Source organism: Epargyreus clarus, unplaced genomic scaffold, assembly GCF_041222505.1.
Source record: "Epargyreus clarus isolate Ecla_fem2 unplaced genomic scaffold, WU_Ecla_fem_2.2 ptg000025l, whole genome shotgun sequence".
Lineage (NCBI taxonomy): Eukaryota > Metazoa > Arthropoda > Insecta > Lepidoptera > Hesperiidae > Epargyreus > Epargyreus clarus.
The window spans coordinates 1536394-1554482 of record NW_027332232.1 but is presented as its reverse complement, the minus strand read 5'-3'; the positions used below and the strand labels follow the sequence as shown (position 1 = coordinate 1554482).

Sequence of the window (18089 nt, the reverse complement as noted above, 5' to 3'; positions counted from 1 at the left end):
CCCCAGATAGGATTAGATATTCCTACCTGAGGTCGGCCACAGATGCGCCGCTACCCCTGAGGACTAAGCTGGAATGCCTCGGAAAAGTCTGTCTCCCTTACCACACCCTTCAAACCGGAACACAGCAGCGCCTAACACTGCTGTTATAAGGTAGAAATAGGTGTGGCGGTGGTGCCGCCGGAGTCGAACCACAAAGGGTTCTACCACCATGTTGCTGAGGGCTGAGGGCTGAGGGCTGACTTACATAATATGACGCGACAATCTTAACCTTAGGAGTGGCAACTCATCATCAGGGAGTCAGCTTTAGCTAGAACCCCTGTTCTGTATGAAATTATTATGAGATGTTTATGGGTGACTGTGATTAAATACCATAAGGTGGACAAGGTGGTGTGCTCGTTTTCTACTTTTTTATTATATTAAAATAATCACCCGGGTATAAATATGATTCACCCGGGTACAAACAAGATACCCGGGTAAGCTTATTTGCCACTCCAATATAATAAAAACAATTTAGGCAAAAGATCTCGTGACAGGGTAGGTGATCATGCCCAAAGCTCCAACATCTCAGTTCCCCGCTTATACAGGGTGGCGCAAATTAATCATCCTATTTTGTTTTTGAATAACTTTTGTACTGAGTATAAAAAAGTGATTTTGAGTAATATTCTATTACTTGTAACTTTGTTTTAGCCAATTAGCATTTGTTATTCCCGCTACTCGTCAACAGATGGCGCCACGACTATTCTAAATCACGCTATCGAAGTTTTTTAAACATCTTGCATATATACAAGCTCCGAACTGAGACTGTCGGAGCACGGCCGCTCCCCGGGCATGATCACCTAGCCCGGCGGGAGATCTCTCTGCCTAATCATATTAACCAAATCTTCTAAACTCCCTCTTTCAGAAGAAGCAACATATCCTGAACTCTCTAATCACGTACCTGATCGACGTGGTCTCTAGGTTAGACGCCGAGGTTATGCAAGTGGATTGTGAACAGAGCAATAGCGTGAACACTACCAGAGATAAGATGTACAGGCTATTGGCTGAAGATACTGATGTGAGCAACGAGACGCTGTTCTACTGGGATGAGGAAAGGTAAGTTCAAAATTTCTATTTGAAGATTCTGTGGTTCGACTTCGGTACCACCGCTACACCTAGCGATGGGCGATTGTTCTAAAAAAAACAATGGAATAAATCGACAATCGACGGAATCAACAATCGATTGTCGATTTATTCGTAGTAACAAAAAACAATCGAATAACAATCGACGTACGAATAACAATCGACGTATGAATAACAATCGACGTACGAATAACAATCGACGTACGAATAACAATCGACGTTCGAATAAAAATCGACCTGCCCTAAACGTACATCGAACAATCGACGAACAATCGACCAACAATCGAACAATCGACCAACTATCGAACAATCGAAATCGTTATTCGAATACAATCGAAGAATTTCGATAGTTATTCGAATACAATCGAACACAATAACAATCGAATAATTCGATTGTTTTTAGTAACAATCGCGCATCGCTAGCCACACCTGTCTGTTATAACAGCGTTAAGCGCTGTTGTGTTCTGGTTTGAAGTGTAATAAGGAGTCTCGCTTATGTATGTCTATATAGTATGTCTATCCTTTTCTGAGATATTCCGGCTTAGTTCTCAGGGGTAGGGACGTGTCTGTGGCTGACCTCAGGTAGGAATCTTATCTGGGGTTGATTACAGATGTCCATGACGGCAGTATGCTACTTATATTATAAAAAAAAAACTTTATTAAAAAAGGTTTTCGTATTTTTCCCAGAAAAGACACATTTCATTTGATACTCATATGAGTGCATATAAAATTGGACCGCCGTCTTGAGGCATCCACGGTATGGTGAGTGGCTACTGCTGCCCATAGACATCTGTAACTAACCACAGGTAAGATTACATTCCTACCTAAGTCGCCCATGAATGCTCCGTCACCCGTGATAACTAAGCTGGAATCAGGAATATCTTGGATAAGTAGGTATGTCTTCCTTACCACCATCAAACCAGAACACAGCAGCGCTTAACACTGCTGTTATAACAGAAATAGGTGTGGCGGTGGTGCCGCCGGAGTCGAATCACAGAGGATTCTCCGACCTTATATTTTTTTAATAAACCGATTCCTATCATCATAATGTCAACAGATACTCCCTATTTCTTCGCTCAAAGTTCATCTTGTCAACATACAAACCAGATGTAGGTGTGGAAGGTATTGCCAAATGGTCTGCTAACGAAGAATTCAGGTTATTACCTGGTGCTGTACTGGAACCGCTGAAGAACTTCTTCAGGATTGGAACTTCACCGGTAAATATGACATTCATCATCAACCCATTACTGTCCCACTGCTGGGCACGGGTCTCCTCTCAGAATGAGGATTAGGCCATAGTCCACCGCGCTGGCCAAGTGCGTATTGGTAGACTTCACATACCTTTTTAGTTTTTTTTTATAAACCTCTCAGGTATGCAGGTTTCTTCACCATGTTATGCAAATAACTTTGAAAAATCAGAGGTGCCTGGGATTAGAACGTCGGACCCCTCAATCAAGAGACCGAGTGCTTATCCACTAGGCCATCACTGCCTTCATATGATGCTATGCAATGACATTACCAACCTATTTTTAGCAGAGGTAGTAAAGGAGTAAATCAAATCAAAATCAAACCAATTTTTTTTATTCAAAATAGGTTCTTTACAGATCACTTTTTGAATGTCAATACAACTACCACCACTTCACAAGGTGTTTCGTTATGGAAGAGCGGCGAAAGAAACTCCATAACACACATCTTTTATAAAAAAATGTTTTTGACAATGTTAACTTAACGTAATGGTATATGTGGAGCTGGATACTTCAGACCACACCGTTTTGTCAGTCAAATAATCACATAGTTTATAGTACGCTTTTTTACATAGCGTTAGTTTAACGACATGTTTAAACTTTTTTTCTGTGAGATTCAAAATCCGTAGTATGCAATCTACCTGATGGCGAAGTTATTTCTTTACTCTAAGTGTACAGGGCCCCATGTTTATGCTAAGGGCCCCCGACCTCAAGGGCCCCCGAAAGGCCAATATATTTACTTACATTTAGTATCTAATAATAGAATTTCGCACCAATGTTGATCATTAACGATTCATTAACTCATTGTGACTTTTGCTTATAATTAATGTTTTAGATTATAAATAACTGAATGGTTATCTTTTCTTCAATTATTAATTTCCAATGGGGTCCCTTATTTTTATAGGCCCAGGGCCCCCTTTTCTTTAATTGTTAAGTCGGTCTTGTGGTGAAGTTACTGTCGTATTCTTCTTCTTCTTGCGGTGCCTCTCCAACTAGTGAAGGTCGGCTATCAGCTGTCTAAATCCCTCACGGTTTTTTGAGAGGCGGAATAGTTCAGCTGCGCTTGATATCCCCGTCCACTCTCGAATGTTCCGCAGCCAAGATTTTTTTCTTCTACCTACTCGCCTTTTCCCCGCGACTTTGCCCATTATAATGAGCTGGAGAAGTTCGTAACGTGGATGCCGTAGAATGTGACCCAAGTAAGAGACTTTTCTCTCTTTGATGGTAAGCATGAGTTTACGCTTTTGGCCAATGCGTCTTAGGATCTCGTCATTGGTTATCTTTTGGATCCAGCTAACGGAGAGCATGCGTCTATACGTCCACATCTCAAAGGCTTCGATCCGTTTTTTTAAATCCTCTTTTAAAGTCCAAGCCTCGCATCCGTAGAGTACAATAGGCCAGATGTAACAGTGGAGTAAACGAGTACGTAACGCGATGTTAATGTTACGGCTGCACAGGACTTTTTTCATGGCTTTAAAAGAGTTACGAGCTGTTTCAATGCGTGCCTTTATTTCTGTGTCACTGTTCCATTCCTCGGTTAACCACGTTCCTAAATATTTGTATTTTTGTACTCTGTGTAGAGGGTGACCTGATACGGTGATGTCGCAGTCTAGGTTCTTTTCTTTTGAGATAACCAGTAACTTAGTCTTTTTTGTGTTCATTCTGACGCCCGCCCTTTCCCCACACTCATTAACTCTATCTACCATACGTTGTAGATCAGTCACTGTTGAGGCTATCAACACTGTATCATCGGCGTAACGAAGGTTATTTATGTTTCGACCATTAATGCTTACTCCACACTTAAGATCGTGTAAAGCTTCTGTAATTATAGCCTCCGAATACAGATTGAAGAGTATTGGTGAAAGGACACATCCCTGACGCACTCCCCTTTGGACGACAATTTCATTAGTCTCCTCTCCCTCTACTCTGACAGTAGCACGTTGGTTCCAATACAGATTCTGGATGATTGCAACATCTTTTTCATCGAGTCCGATGTCCTTTAAAATAGCGATCATGCGGTCGTGTAACACTCGATCAAACGCTTTCTCGTAATCGATGAAGCAGAGATATACGGGTTGTTGCATGTCTCTACATTTTTGGACCAGAACCTGTATCGCGAACAGAGCCTCTCGTGTGCCAACACCAGAACGGAATCCAAATTGACTATCACTCAGTTGTTCGTCACATTTTACTCTAATGCGTTCGTGAATTATTGTAAGAAATAACTTCAGCACTTGGCTCATCAAGCTTATAGTGCGATATTCCTCACATTTTTTCGCATTACTTTTCTTAGGGAGCAACACAAAGGTCGATTTTAGCCAGTCATTTGGGATTTGGCCTGTATCATATACTAGGTTCATGAATTTCACCAAGCTATCCACATTTTCTTCTTTCACTAGCTTAAGTATCTCTACATGTACTTGGTCGGGTCCAGCAGATTTTCCCGATTTTGCTCTACGTAATGCATTAAGAACTTCAGATCTAAGGAAGGGTAATCCGTCTGTGGGCTGGATGTTGTTATAACAGCTTCTTTTGTTATCTGTGAACAAAGTGTTGATGTACTGCTCCCAGATTATTTTCTTATCGGCTGTATCGACAATGGGAAGGTTATTGTCGTCCACTAGCTGGTGCGTAGGATGTTTCCGGCCAACCAAGGCTTTAATTTCCTTATGCATGTTAAATGCGTCATGCTTTTTGTCTAGCTGTTCGAGATAGTTACATTTTTCACTATATGCAATATTGCGGGCATAGCGGACTTCTCTCCTTATTATGCGATCAATATTTTTGTATTTCTCTCTGTTGTTCTTAAAGAGTCTCCTTTCTTCCATTAATTTGTATATTTTGTCTGTCATCCAAGATTGTCTAGGAGTATATCTTTCCGGTTTAAGAATTTCGGAGTTAATTTTGTGTACTCGCGATTGAAGTCTGTGCCATATCTCTTCAGCCGTTCCTTTGGATTGTTTAGCTTCTACGGCCCACGCATTAATTGCCCTGGTCACTTCCAATTGAGAGTCGACATTTTTGATTTTGCGGATGTCCACCTTGTTACGCTTTCTTTGGCGAATAGTTTTTAGGACGAGTGTTAACTCTGAAACCACCGGATTGTGATCAGATCGGATGTCTGCGCCTGGATATGTTTTGGCGTTTTTAACACAGTTACGAAACCTGCTGTTGATCATAAAATAATCTATTTGATTTCGTATTATATGCTCGGGTGTATGACGGGGAGAGGTCCATGTATAAAGCCGTCTAGGTGGTAACTGGAAAAAGGTGTTCATAACCACAAGATCTTGTTCCTGACAGAACTGGACGAGTCTGTCTCCTCTGTCATTTCTTTCGCCCAGACCATACTTTCCGATGGTACCCGGTACCTCTCCAACTCCAATTTTGGCATTCATGTCTCCCATTACGATGTTTATGTCATGTTTCTTTGTGGTATTTATAAGTTTCTCAACATGTGCATAGAACTGTTCAACCTCTTCTTCAGTTCTGTCAGTAGTGGGTGCATAAAGTTGGATAATATTCAGGTTGAAAGGTTTTGCCTGAATTTGAGTCATCATGGCGCGATTGGATTCAAATATGCACGTTGCTGGTAAACTAAAAGCTTTTGTGTTTACAATTACTGCAACTCCGTACATATTTGATAATTCGTTAGACCCAGAGTAGTACATAAGGTGGTTATCGTCAATCCGGTGTTCCCCATGATCCTTCCATCTGATATCGCTTAATCCAAGTATATCGATTTCAAGGCGATCCATTTCCTTACACACGTTGAAAATTTTTTCTGGACTCTTAAGGCTACGAACATTCCAAGTTCCTATTTTAAGTAACCGCCCGGGGATTCTTCGCACCCCTGTCCCATTTAAGGGACGCCGGGCACTCGGGGCCGTGGTTATTTTGGACTTTTTCATGAAGCTGAATAAACAAGGGAATTATAGTGCAGTGGTTTCCCGTTGCCTTCTGCACCAGACTTTTCAGGAAGCATTTACTTCCTAGGCCGCTGCAGCCTTTCGCAACCAGTTGCCTAGTTGAAGAAGTGGTTATACCGCCACTGGTTCGGTCGTCAGAGCCCCGTCCGTTATCCAGCAGGGAGTACCACGGCAAACAGATTTGTCGCCGCCGCCTGTCGGCGCGTGCAGGTGGGGTTGACATTTGGGCCGAATAAGGTGTTACTTTCGTTCTCCCCTTACTCCCCTACTGTCCCTACTGTCCCCTTACTGTCGTATGAACATCTGTAATCATCGTTTTTTTATAATATAGGAGTAGCAGACGAGCATGCAGTCCACCTGATGGTAAGTGGCTACTGCCGAATGGACATCTGTAATCAACCCCAGATAGGATTGGATGTTCGGACGCAGATGCGCCACTACCCCTGAGGACTAAGCCGGAATGCCATGGGAAAATATGTCTCCCTTACCACACAATTTAAACCAGAACAGCAGCGTTTAACACTGCTGATATAACAGAAATAGATAACAGAAATAGGTGTAGCGGTGGTGCCGCCGGAGTCGAACCACAAGGGTTCCTACCACCTTCAAAATTCGTTCTACCTTTAAAACTAGAGAGATGTTAAATAATTCGTTTATTTTTCAGGCAGTACCATGGACCATGCCTAAAATGGACCCAGTGACAGGAGAACCCATGGTGGATGAGCACGGGAACCCGGTGTACGAAGGATATTGTATTGATCTAGCCGCTAAGTTAGCCGAAGTGAGTATTTTCAGGTGTCGAGCCCAAAGGGTGAAACGGAACCCTATTATTAAGTCTCCGCTGTCTGTCCGTCTGTCACAGGGCTCTATCTTGAAGTGTATTAGATAGATACTTGAACTTTACGGAGTATGTATAACGGTGGCCGCTATAACGACAAAAAATAAAGATAGCTTGGCCATAGATAAGTATAGATATCTCACCGCCATGTAATTGAAGGAAGCCATTAAATGGCTTAAACGGCTCACGATTCTGTCTGCCGTTTAATGGCTGTCATGGTGTACTTTATGCGGAACAATGCCGATTTGCACAGTTAAGACACGAAATCAAAGAAAAAGTGCGAAGAAATATCGTTTCATTCGTAAATGATCTGAAAACTATTTTTTTTTTATATTTTTCAAACACGAAAATAGATGACAGTGACAATTGTCAAAAGATTACATTTTCTTGTTAGGAGCGAGTAATCTTTACTAATCTGAGCTTGACAATAAAAATAATTGAATATAAACGCGATACAAAAATACGCTATTTCTTGTATGGTGTTTATTTTTGATGTGAAACATCTATAGCCGCACATAAAACCGATTTCTGGCGTGGCGACGCATGCCGTGCGCAAGAATCGTAATATTTTATTTTATCATTATGACATATTTAGTTCCTATCACAATATGTTCTTTTCTGCATATTACTTTTACAAAATAATGTCGATGTTTCACATCTGCCAGGCGTCCCGTGACGGCTCACATGTTTTTTTTATTGTCAAACTATTTTTATTTTTGTTGTTATAACTCCCGCCGTTATATACACTGTAAAAATTTCAATTGTCTACCTAAGTATTACGGTTCAGGAGATAGACCCCTGTGACAGACGGACAGACAGCAGATGCTTGGTATAATCCGCGCCAAACTGCTAGTCCGCTCTGAAGTTGTTGCGAGCAGGTGTAATCATACAATTTGCTATGGCGACGCGATTCATTTCTATATTCAGCACGGACAAGCAGTTACGCGGCCTATAATAGGGTTCCGTTTTCACCCGTTGGGTACGGAACCCTAGAATTTTTCAGTCGATAAGTGGACCAGAAAATTTAAAATCTAAGAAAAAGGAACATATATATTTTTTACTATTTTTATAGGTAATGAATTTTGACTATGAGATTATCACGCCCAAGTCTGGTACCTTCGGGAAGCGGCTGCCAAATGGATCTTGGGATGGAATTATAAACGATTTGATGAGAGGGGTAAGATTTGTCATCATTTGTATTTGATAAGTAAAATAGAAATATACTTCACCACCTTGAAATTTAAGGAAGCCACAAAAGCATAATTTTATCATTTATTGTCATTCTAGACAAGTAAAGAAATAATAATGTACTAAAAATATACCGAGAAAATTTACGTATGTATAAGTAATACTACGTAATTTACGTAATAAATAAATAAGTATTTCAAATATTTTAGGGACATTTTAGCACGGAGTCGTGGCAAAACTTTCTTACGCCACTATGTATTTCAATTCTCAAAACTGATAACATTTTCTTGTTAGGAGTGATCAATCTATACATTTTACTCATCTAAGTAATTTGTCGAGGCATTGATGTTATACTTCTTGGCGCATCCACCTGATGGTAAGTGGTTACTGCCGTATGGACATCTGTAATCAAACCCAGATAGCTAGCCCTACCTGAGTTTAGCTACAGATGCGTTGCTACCCCTGAGGATTAAGCTGGAACCATGGACATCTGTTATCAACCACCGATACGACTAGATTCTTATCGAAGTCGGCCATAAATGCACCGCTATCCCTGAAGACTAAGCTGGAATGCCTCGGAAATGTTCATTTACAATATAGAAATAGCAGACGAGCATGCAGTACACCTGATGGTAAGTGGCTACTGCCGTACGGACATCTGTAATCAACCCCAGATAAGATTAGATTCCTGCCTGAGGTCGGCTACAGCGCCGCTACCCCTGAGGACTAAGCTGGAACGCCTCGGAAAAGTCTGTCTCCCTTACCACACCCTTCAAACCAGAACACAGCAGCGCCTAACACTGCTGTTATAACAGAAATAGGTGTGGCGGTGGTGCCGAAATCGAACCATGTGGTCCTTTACTTAAATCTTCTTTTAAATCTATTTTTTTAATTTAAATGAATTTTATTTTCTTACAGGAAGTCGATATATCCATAGCAGCATTAACAATGACAGCAGAAAGAGAAGAAGTGATAGATTTCGTCGCACCATACTTTGAACAGACTGGGATATTGATTGGTATGTACAATGTACTTTGTATGCTAGAAATGCCCGGAAAAAAAGAGCTACAAGCCAAAAAAGAGCTACACTGTCGTTACAGTTGCCATTTTTTTTTTCAAATAAGACACATAATGTCAAATTTTAGTGGCAGTACCGTTCAGTACTTTATTACTTCGCCACACCTATTTCTGCCTCATAAAGGCTGTGTAGCGCTGCTGTGTTTTGGCTTGAAGTGTGGTAAGAGAGACATACCGTCCGAGTCAGTTCCTGTCGACTGTCACCTCTGATTTTCATAGTTATGTGCCTAATAGAAATTAATTAAACGGTGAAGGAAAGCTTCGTGAGAAAAACTACATACCTGAGAAATCTAAAAAAAACAAAAAAAATGTTTTCAAGAATGTGAAGTCTACCAATACGCACTTGGCCAACACGGTGGCCTAATCGTCATTCTGAGAGACCCGTGCCCAGTCGGACAGTAATGGGTTGATGATGATGATGATGATGAATACATTTCAAAGTATTGTCCACAGTGATACGAAGACCAATACAAAAGACTTCGCTGTTCAAGTTCATGACGGTTCTCCGTACTGAGGTGTGGTTGAGTATTGTCGGAGCGCTCCTTCTCACCGGGTTCATGATATGGCTACTGGAGAAGTATTCTCCGTACTCCGCGAGGAATAATCCTGAAGCGTACCCGTATCCTTGCAGGTGAGTGGAGGTTAAAGCTAAATAAATAAATAAAATAAAATAAATAAAAGCTAATAGATGGCGTTGGATGTGTATGAAAATAATGTTATTGAAAGTAGCGATATTTTACGGCCGGTCTCTACTTTAACTATACTTAAACTTTTAACTTGTATTTTTATTTTTTATTGATGTATCTTTGGGAAGGATAACTATAGTTAGGAAGAGCCATAGACCTGTACACTTAGTATGAGTTTTTACGTTTTTATAAAAATCACTGTTTATGTATTTGTTTACGTATTTCCCATACATTTCCATTCAGTTTTGATACAGTCCGCTAAGGGCGTTGATGTCATGTGTCAGTCAATCGGAAAAAAGTGGCACGCTTGGTTTTCATACTAATGAACATGTGTCATCTATTTAGATATAAGTCTGTCAGTAGAGCCCAGAGAGGTAGAGCCATACAAATATGACATAGAGGGAGTTACCACGCCGTAACCCTGCACCCGGCATGACGACAGCTGCATTCCGCTGAATCGCGTAATCGAACGATGCATAGTGGTGTTTCACATAAAATCAGTCTTGTAACAGAATTCTTTAAGTAAATACATATTTTGTTCTTATAATAATTATTGTAATAAATAAAGTACTTTTTAAAAACATTATTCGCGTTCGCCCGAATTTAACTGGCGCAGTCGGTAGGATCGCGGTACTTTCGGGAGAATCGAACTTTTCTACCGGAAGAAGACGGTTCTAATCGTCGTAAAATCGCGATCCTCATATCAAGAACCTCAAGGGCGACTACCGCGGGAGTCCTGGAGAATTGGGAAACCCGTATCTGTACAAGACCCCGACCGGAGATGCAGTGGACGCATTGGTGAGTGCTCAGTAACCTCCAAGTTCCTTGCTCTATTTCCTGTCGTATTTTTTTTTATATATAAATATTTACATATATAATATAATTGTGTGAATATTATTAACATATTTTGATAAATACATAAATTAATTACTTAACATTACTTAACTTTTGTTACGTGAAATTAATTAAAAACCGTAAAAATGTCTCTAAAAGATTGTGATGCTATTTTCAAGGTTATGTCCGATTTAATGCCTAAGTATGATGGTAATCCTAAAACATTGAATTACTATTTACGAGAAGTAGATAACTTGTTAAGCTTAGTAGATGACCAGTCTAGAGTACATCCCGCTTTATTGTGTCTTATTAAAAATAGGCTTAGTGGAAAAGCGGTAGACGCAATTGCATACGAGGACTCACTTAACTCGTGGGAAGCCATTAAAAGCGCGCTAATAAGACGCTTGGGCGAGCCCAGGAATGAAATTCAAGTCATGCAAGAGTTAACTCGCATGCGTCGCTTTAAATCTGAGGACGCCGAATCTTTTGGAAAGCGGCTTAGGGAAGTGCTTGATATATTATATTCAATTGGCAAGCACTCCGATAAAAGTTATTACGAAAATATGGTCATTGAACAATATGTAAATCAATTAGAGTTTAATGTTTCAATAGGGGTTCGAATAGCGAAACCAAGTTCATTAGAATCTGCGATAGTGGCGGCTCGACAAGAGGAAGCTCGCCTATCGTTTAACCGTGGTATAAATTATAATTATAACAATATGCCATACACGCCACAAGCAAAACTCAGGGAACCAAATTTTTCGCAATTTTCTAATCAAAATCAATTTAGGCAAATAAATAATACACCACAGAGATTCCAGTTTAGTAACCCCCAGGTACCATATAATAATAATCAATTTATGAACAACCAACCATCTTACAATAATAATAATCGTAACCCATTGCAACGTCTCATAACCCCACATTTTGTGCCTAAACCAAATAATATGTCTCCTGAACAAAGGCAACAGTTGGTTAATTCGCTTCTACCATGGAAGAATCGATCAGGTAACTTTAATAATAAGCCTAACATGCCTCAGAAGCCTAACAAGCAAACGCACAGTGTCTCTGACGTAACTATGAGATCTGTAGGTAAGCCAAGGCCAAATTTTGTTTCCGAAGAACTTTTCTATAGTCCCGACGACCAGTGCGCCGTGGAGTGCAACCAGCCGGACTATGTGGACTATACGTCGTATGAGGAACAACAGGCTTATTACGACATGCCTGCCCCCACTGATGTTGAACAGGAGGTAAGTCACGAACAAAATTTTACCCAGGACGAGTACGCCAACGAACCCAGGTAATAAAATTAAATAATCACGATAAAGATCATTTACCTTACATTGAGCTTCCGGAATTTAATGGCAAATTTTTAATTGATACTGGTGCTTCAAGGTCAATGATATCCCCGGACGTTATTTTCGGTACTATTTTTGAATACGGTATTGAATACGAACCATTCGAAGTCAGAACAGCCCACGCTACTACTAAACACGAGCACGTTGTCTATTTACCCTTACCACCAGCCTTTAATTCGGATATTTTCCATAAATTTTTACTTTTCGACTTCGACCCTAAATATAAAGGTTTAATAGGCTTAGATCTTCTTAAAACCTTGGGTAGTAACATTGATTTAAAAAACAAGGTGCTTCACACATCATCAGCCGACATTCCTATTTACTTTGATTTTCCTGCAAAGAAAATAAGGATTGAACCAAGATGTAGTAAAATAATAACAGTTAAAACTAATTTCACAGACGGCCAATATATGCACGATGATTTTATTTGGTCGATTGGCTTAAAATCACCAGCAGCAATGGTTACAGTGAAAAATGGTTTATTCAAAACTTCGATTATTAATTACAATGAACAAAAAAAGATAATAAATAATGACGTCCCTATTAAATTACAGCCTTATTCTAATAACACAGTTATTTCTAAATCTAAAAATTATAAATTAAATAACATGAAAATAAAAACTAACATAGATAAAATACTTGTGGAAAACTTAAATAAAATAAAAACTACGCATATGAACGAAGAAGAAAAACGCGAAATTAATAAATTGTGCTATCAGTATAGAGAACTATTCTATTCAGAAGATATCCCTCTTACTTTTACTCATGCAGTTAAACACGAACTCAGACTGACGGACGAGAACCCAATTTACGTTAAAAACTATAGGCAACCACCCCAACAACGAGCTGAAATTGCTAATCAGGTTAATAAATTATTAAAACAGGGTATTATTAGAGAGAGCATATCACCATGGTCATGCCCCGTTCATATTGTTCCAAAAAAACCGGACGCATCCGGAAATGTAAAATGGAGACTTGTCATTGACTACAGGCGACTAAACGATAAAATTATCGAGGACAAGTATCCTTTGCCTAACATAAATGATATCCTCGACCGTTTAGGACGCGCTCAATATTTCACTACGTTAGATCTGGCTAGTGGTTACCACCAAGTAGAAATGCATCCTAAAGACGTAGAGAAAACAGCTTTTACTACAGAGCGAGGTCACTATGAGTTTCTGAGAATGCCCTTCGGACTGAAAAACGCCCCAAGTACATTCCAGAGATTAATGGACCATATATTGCGAGGTATAAGTAATGTCTTTACGTATCTCGATGACGTTATAATAGCGTCCACATCCCTTCAGGAACACATAGGCAAAATTAAAGAAGTTTTTGATCGTTTTAAAACTCATAACCTAAAAATTCAACTAGACAAGTCTGAATTTCTTCAAAAACATGTTAATTTTTTAGGGCATGAATTAACCGATTCGGGTGTTAAACCAAACAAGGAAAAGATACAAGCAGTTCTTAGTTTCCCGCTACCCCAAACACAAAAAGACATTAAAGCATTTTTGGGACTAGTCGGTTATTATAGGAAATTCATTAAAAATTTTGCAGCTTTAACTAAACCTATGACAGTCTGTTTAAAAAAAAATCAAAAAGTCGTTCATTCACCAGAATTTTTAAAAGCTTTTAATAAATGTAAAGAAATTTTGACTACTGATCCAATTTTAAAATATCCCGATTTTAACGAACCGTTTATCTTAACAACGGACGCTTCTGATTTTGCACTAGGCGCCGTGTTATCGCAAGGTAAAGTAGGATACGATAAACCGGTAGCGTACGCGTCAAGGACCCTTTCAGATACTGAAACGCGGTACTCTACCATAGAGAAGGAGCTTTTGGCCATAGTCTGGTCCGTAAAATACTTTAGACCTTATTTATACGGACGTAAGTTTACGATCTACACGGACCATAGGCCCCTTACTTGGTTAATGTCCATAAAAGACCCTAACTCAAAGTTAACCCGCTGGCGTCTCAAATTAGCAGAGTATGATTTTAACGTCGTATATAAAAAGGGATTACAAAATACAAACGCAGATGCATTATCGCGAGCTAAATTATTTCACAATAGTTCGGAATCCTTAGCAGTAAATATAGACTATAATGAAGAAAATATAATTGAGAGAATTTTTGAAGAGGTTAGGAATGACAGTCAGAATGAAAATGTAGTAGAAAATGAACAGTTAGGCGATGATAGTAATAACGTTAACATTACGGAGAGTGCACCGTTATCCCAGTTACAGCCTGAGCATGATAGTATGAGCGTAGTAACAGTCGAGCATCCGCCAATAGAGACTAACGAGACTAACGAGAACGAAGTAGAAGGTGATAGTCAAGGTATACCTATCTTGGCAGACGCGATAGATAGACAGTTGAAGCAGTTCCATATAAGATCAACACCTGGTTCTGTTTATAGAGTAGATAATAGGTCGACAAGTACACGATATACTATTAAAGACGTCTTTATCCCAGTCAATAATACCGAACAAGAAGTAATTAAATTTTTAAAGGAACATACGATTGCAGATAGAGTATTTCATTGTTTTTTTTATAACGAAGAATTATATCCTATTTTTTCAAAAGTGTATTCTACAGTTTTTAATAATAGAGGCCCCAAGCTATTTAAATGTGTTTCGCGTGTAACGTTAGTAGAGAATAAAACCGAGCAACAAGATTTAATTAAAAAATACCACGAAGGCAAGACGACGCATCGTGGCATACAAGAAACTTATAAGCAACTACATAAAAATTACCATTGGCCTAGCATGCTGTTAACTATTCAAAAATATGTAAATCAATGTGATACTTGTCTAAAAGCTAAATATGAACGTAATCCGTTAAGACCCCCTTTAGCACTAACGGAAACCCCCACGAAACCTATGGAACATCTATTTATGGACCTTTATTCCACAGGAGGAGCCACATTCCTTACTATTATTGACAATTTTTCAAAGCATGCGCAAGCGTTTCCATTAAGCGTAGCTAACAGCGTTAATATAGCAGAAGCGCTACTACAATACTTTTCAGTAGTTGGACTACCCCTTAAAATCACCACAGACTCTGACACTAAATTTGAGAATGATGTTATAAAAGAAATATGTGCTTTACATGGAATTTACATACATTTTACTACCCCATATAACCCAAATTCTAACTCACCAATTGAACGCTTTCACTCTACCATAGCAGAAATAATTCGTATACAAAGGATGACCAATAAGGACGATCCTATACAGAGCATTATGAGGTATTCAATTTTAGCCTATAATAATACTGTTCATTCTGCCACCGAGTACACCCCACATGAATTGTTATTTGGACATACAGCTTCTCGGAACCCGTTAGAATTATATTATAGTAAAGAATTTTATCAGGACTATGTTATTAAGCACCGCATGAACGCTGAGGCAGTCCAAGAATGTGTTGCAGCCCATTTGTCGAAAAACAAGGAGCAGGTAATTGCAAGGCGTAACCAGAATGCACAAGAGCTAGCCTTTAAGGTAGGTGAAACAGTGTACAAGCAGGTAGCTAAAACAGCACGTAATGATAAAACCAAACCAGTTTTTAAAGGTCCGTATAAGATTATTCATTTGCACCCCAACAATGTAGCGGAGATCATCGGTAATCACCCTAACTCGAAATCTATAAGGGTACACTTCAAATTGTTACGTAGACCCAACCTTGTTTCAGGACGATCGTCGCCGGTGGCGTCATGCTCTACGCATGCTTCACAGCAGCAAATGTAGTCATAGATCCCGTAGATAGCACAAATGGTATACTTTTGTTGAGAGAAGGAAAAGCTCTCAAACAAATAGATTCCTTTAGTCTTGCTTGTGTTTACAACATTACTGATTTACGTGTCACTACTAGTAAATTAATGGCACTATTTTCTAGCATAAAATTGGCAGAATCTCATGCATCTACTAATGAATTACACAAAACTTATAAAGATCAAATAGATCAAACGTTAAATCTTATAGATAAAAAGATTTCGTTTATCACGCCTCACGCGAGAGCAAAACGTGGTCTGATTAACGGCTTAGGATCCATCGTTAAGACTATCACTGGCAATTTGGATAATGATGATGCTATTAAGTACGAAACTGAGATATCTAACCTTAAAAATCAGATACATAAGACTCAAAATTTACAGAAAAAATCGTTAGTTTTAGCAGAAACAGCAGTTAATGAGTTTAATAATCAGATTCATAAAATTAATGAAAATCAAAATAATTTAGTTAAGATTATTCAAAATACGAGTACTATAAGTAACGCACTTATAAGTCATATTAATTTTCTAGATATGTACGTTCAAATAGATTTTAGTTTGCAATTAATATTAGATAAGTTAATGGTACTAGAAGATGCGATGTCATTTTCGCAATTAGGAGTAGTTCATCCTAGTATAATAGGACCCCATAACTTAGTTTTAGAGATTTTAAAGTTAGAAAAGTTATTTTCATTTAAGCCTGTAGTTGAAATAAGTGTTAGTAATATTCACGTTATAGAAAGAGCAATTAATGTAAAAGCATATAGTACACAATATTCTCTCACCTTTATATTAGAAATCCCTTCCATAGATAATAATGTGTATGATTTTATCCACCTATTTTCCATCCCTAATAAAAATAACCTTGCTATTGTCCCTATATCCAAATACCTTATACTTGGAAGTGAAGAGTACACCTATATGCGAGAAGAATGCCGTCCCATAAGAGAAGATATTCATCTATGCAAATCGTTGGAGATGAGATCGACAGCATCAACTGAAGATTGCATCCCATTACTTATACAACATAAAAACGCAAACTGCACCTATGCGAGAATCAACTTGAAAGCTGCCAAAATACAGAAGATCGGAGACAACAGTTGGATTATCGTCAGCAATGAAGGAGTTATATTGAAAATTCAATGCGGGTCCAGGACAGAATATAGAAGAATACAAGGAGTCAATATAATAAAGATAACTAGCGATTGTCAAGTTCGTCTCAACAACATAACTCTACAAAGTCACTTAAATACTATATATTTGCATGAAGTCATACCTGTACCTAACGAGCAATCAATACCGCAAGAAAATATTCGATATGAAGTAAAACTAGAAGATTCCTCTCTGGACAACTTGCATCATCTCATTAACGAAGCACAAAGTCTAAGAAATGAAGATGACAGCTGGCCTATAATAACGGCAACTCCAAGTTGGACTTCTATAATATTCTACGTGATCGTAACTTCCATTTTGGTCTGGAGAGCTTATAAATGGTTCCAAGGAAGAAAAGCTAAGACGACGATAAGTAGCGAGGACGCTACTGGAAGCTGCAAGATGCGCTTCCGTCTTAAGGAGGGAGGAGTTACCACGCCGTAACCCTGCACCCGGCATGACGACAGCTGCATTCCGCTGAATCGCGTAATCGAACGATGCATAGTGGTGTTTCACATAAAATCAGTCTTGTAACAGAATTCTTTAAGTAAATACATATTTTGTTCTTATAATAATTATTGTAATAAATAAAGTACTTTTTAAAAACATTATTCGCGTTCGCCCGAATTTAACTAGGGTTTCAATAACGTTCTAGCAATTTGCTTTAGTTACTTTAAATTTGAAGGCGGTAGAACTCTTTGTTCGACTCCGGCGTCACCACCGCCACACCTATTTCTGTTATAACAGCAGTGTTAAGCACTGCTGTGTTCTGGTTTGAAGTAAGGTAAGGAAGACATACTTTTCGGAGGCTTTCCAGCTTAGTCCTAAGAGATAGCGGCGTTGTGGCCGACCTCAGGCATATTTAATCCTATCTGGGGTTGATTATAGA

General features: G+C 39.0%; 2 protein-coding genes and 1 long non-coding RNA gene across 3 annotated transcripts in view; 2 read left to right on the top strand and 1 right to left on the bottom strand.

Annotated features, from left to right (window-relative positions):
- Positions 1 to 18089, bottom strand: part of LOC140752787 (uncharacterized) — a 238186-nt gene that overhangs the window by 12409 nt on the left and 207688 nt on the right. The window lies entirely within an intron of this gene.
- Ir8a (Ionotropic receptor 8a) overlaps positions 1 to 18089 on the top strand; it is a 30464-nt gene that overhangs the window by 4600 nt on the left and 7775 nt on the right. The window contains exons 6-11 of the mRNA XM_073087127.1: positions 902 to 1092; positions 2177 to 2336; positions 6957 to 7073; positions 8203 to 8307; positions 9237 to 9336; positions 9849 to 10026. Of these exons, the coding sequence (XP_072943228.1) occupies positions 902 to 1092; positions 2177 to 2336; positions 6957 to 7073; positions 8203 to 8307; positions 9237 to 9336; positions 9849 to 10026 (851 nt within the window). The remainder of the gene's footprint in view (positions 1 to 901; positions 1093 to 2176; positions 2337 to 6956; positions 7074 to 8202; positions 8308 to 9236; positions 9337 to 9848; positions 10027 to 18089) is intronic.
- LOC140752696 (uncharacterized) lies at positions 15914 to 17644 on the top strand. Its single transcript, XM_073087033.1, has one exon. It carries the CDS (start codon positions 15992 to 15994, stop codon positions 17642 to 17644), a length of 1653 nt encoding a protein of 550 aa, XP_072943134.1. The 5' UTR covers positions 15914 to 15991.

Bases quoted from the DNA above. Each gene is read 5' to 3' on its own strand.
- LOC140752696 (XM_073087033.1), top strand. From the start codon at position 15,992: ATGCTCTACGCATGCTTCACAGCAGCAAATGTAGTCATAGATCCCGTA.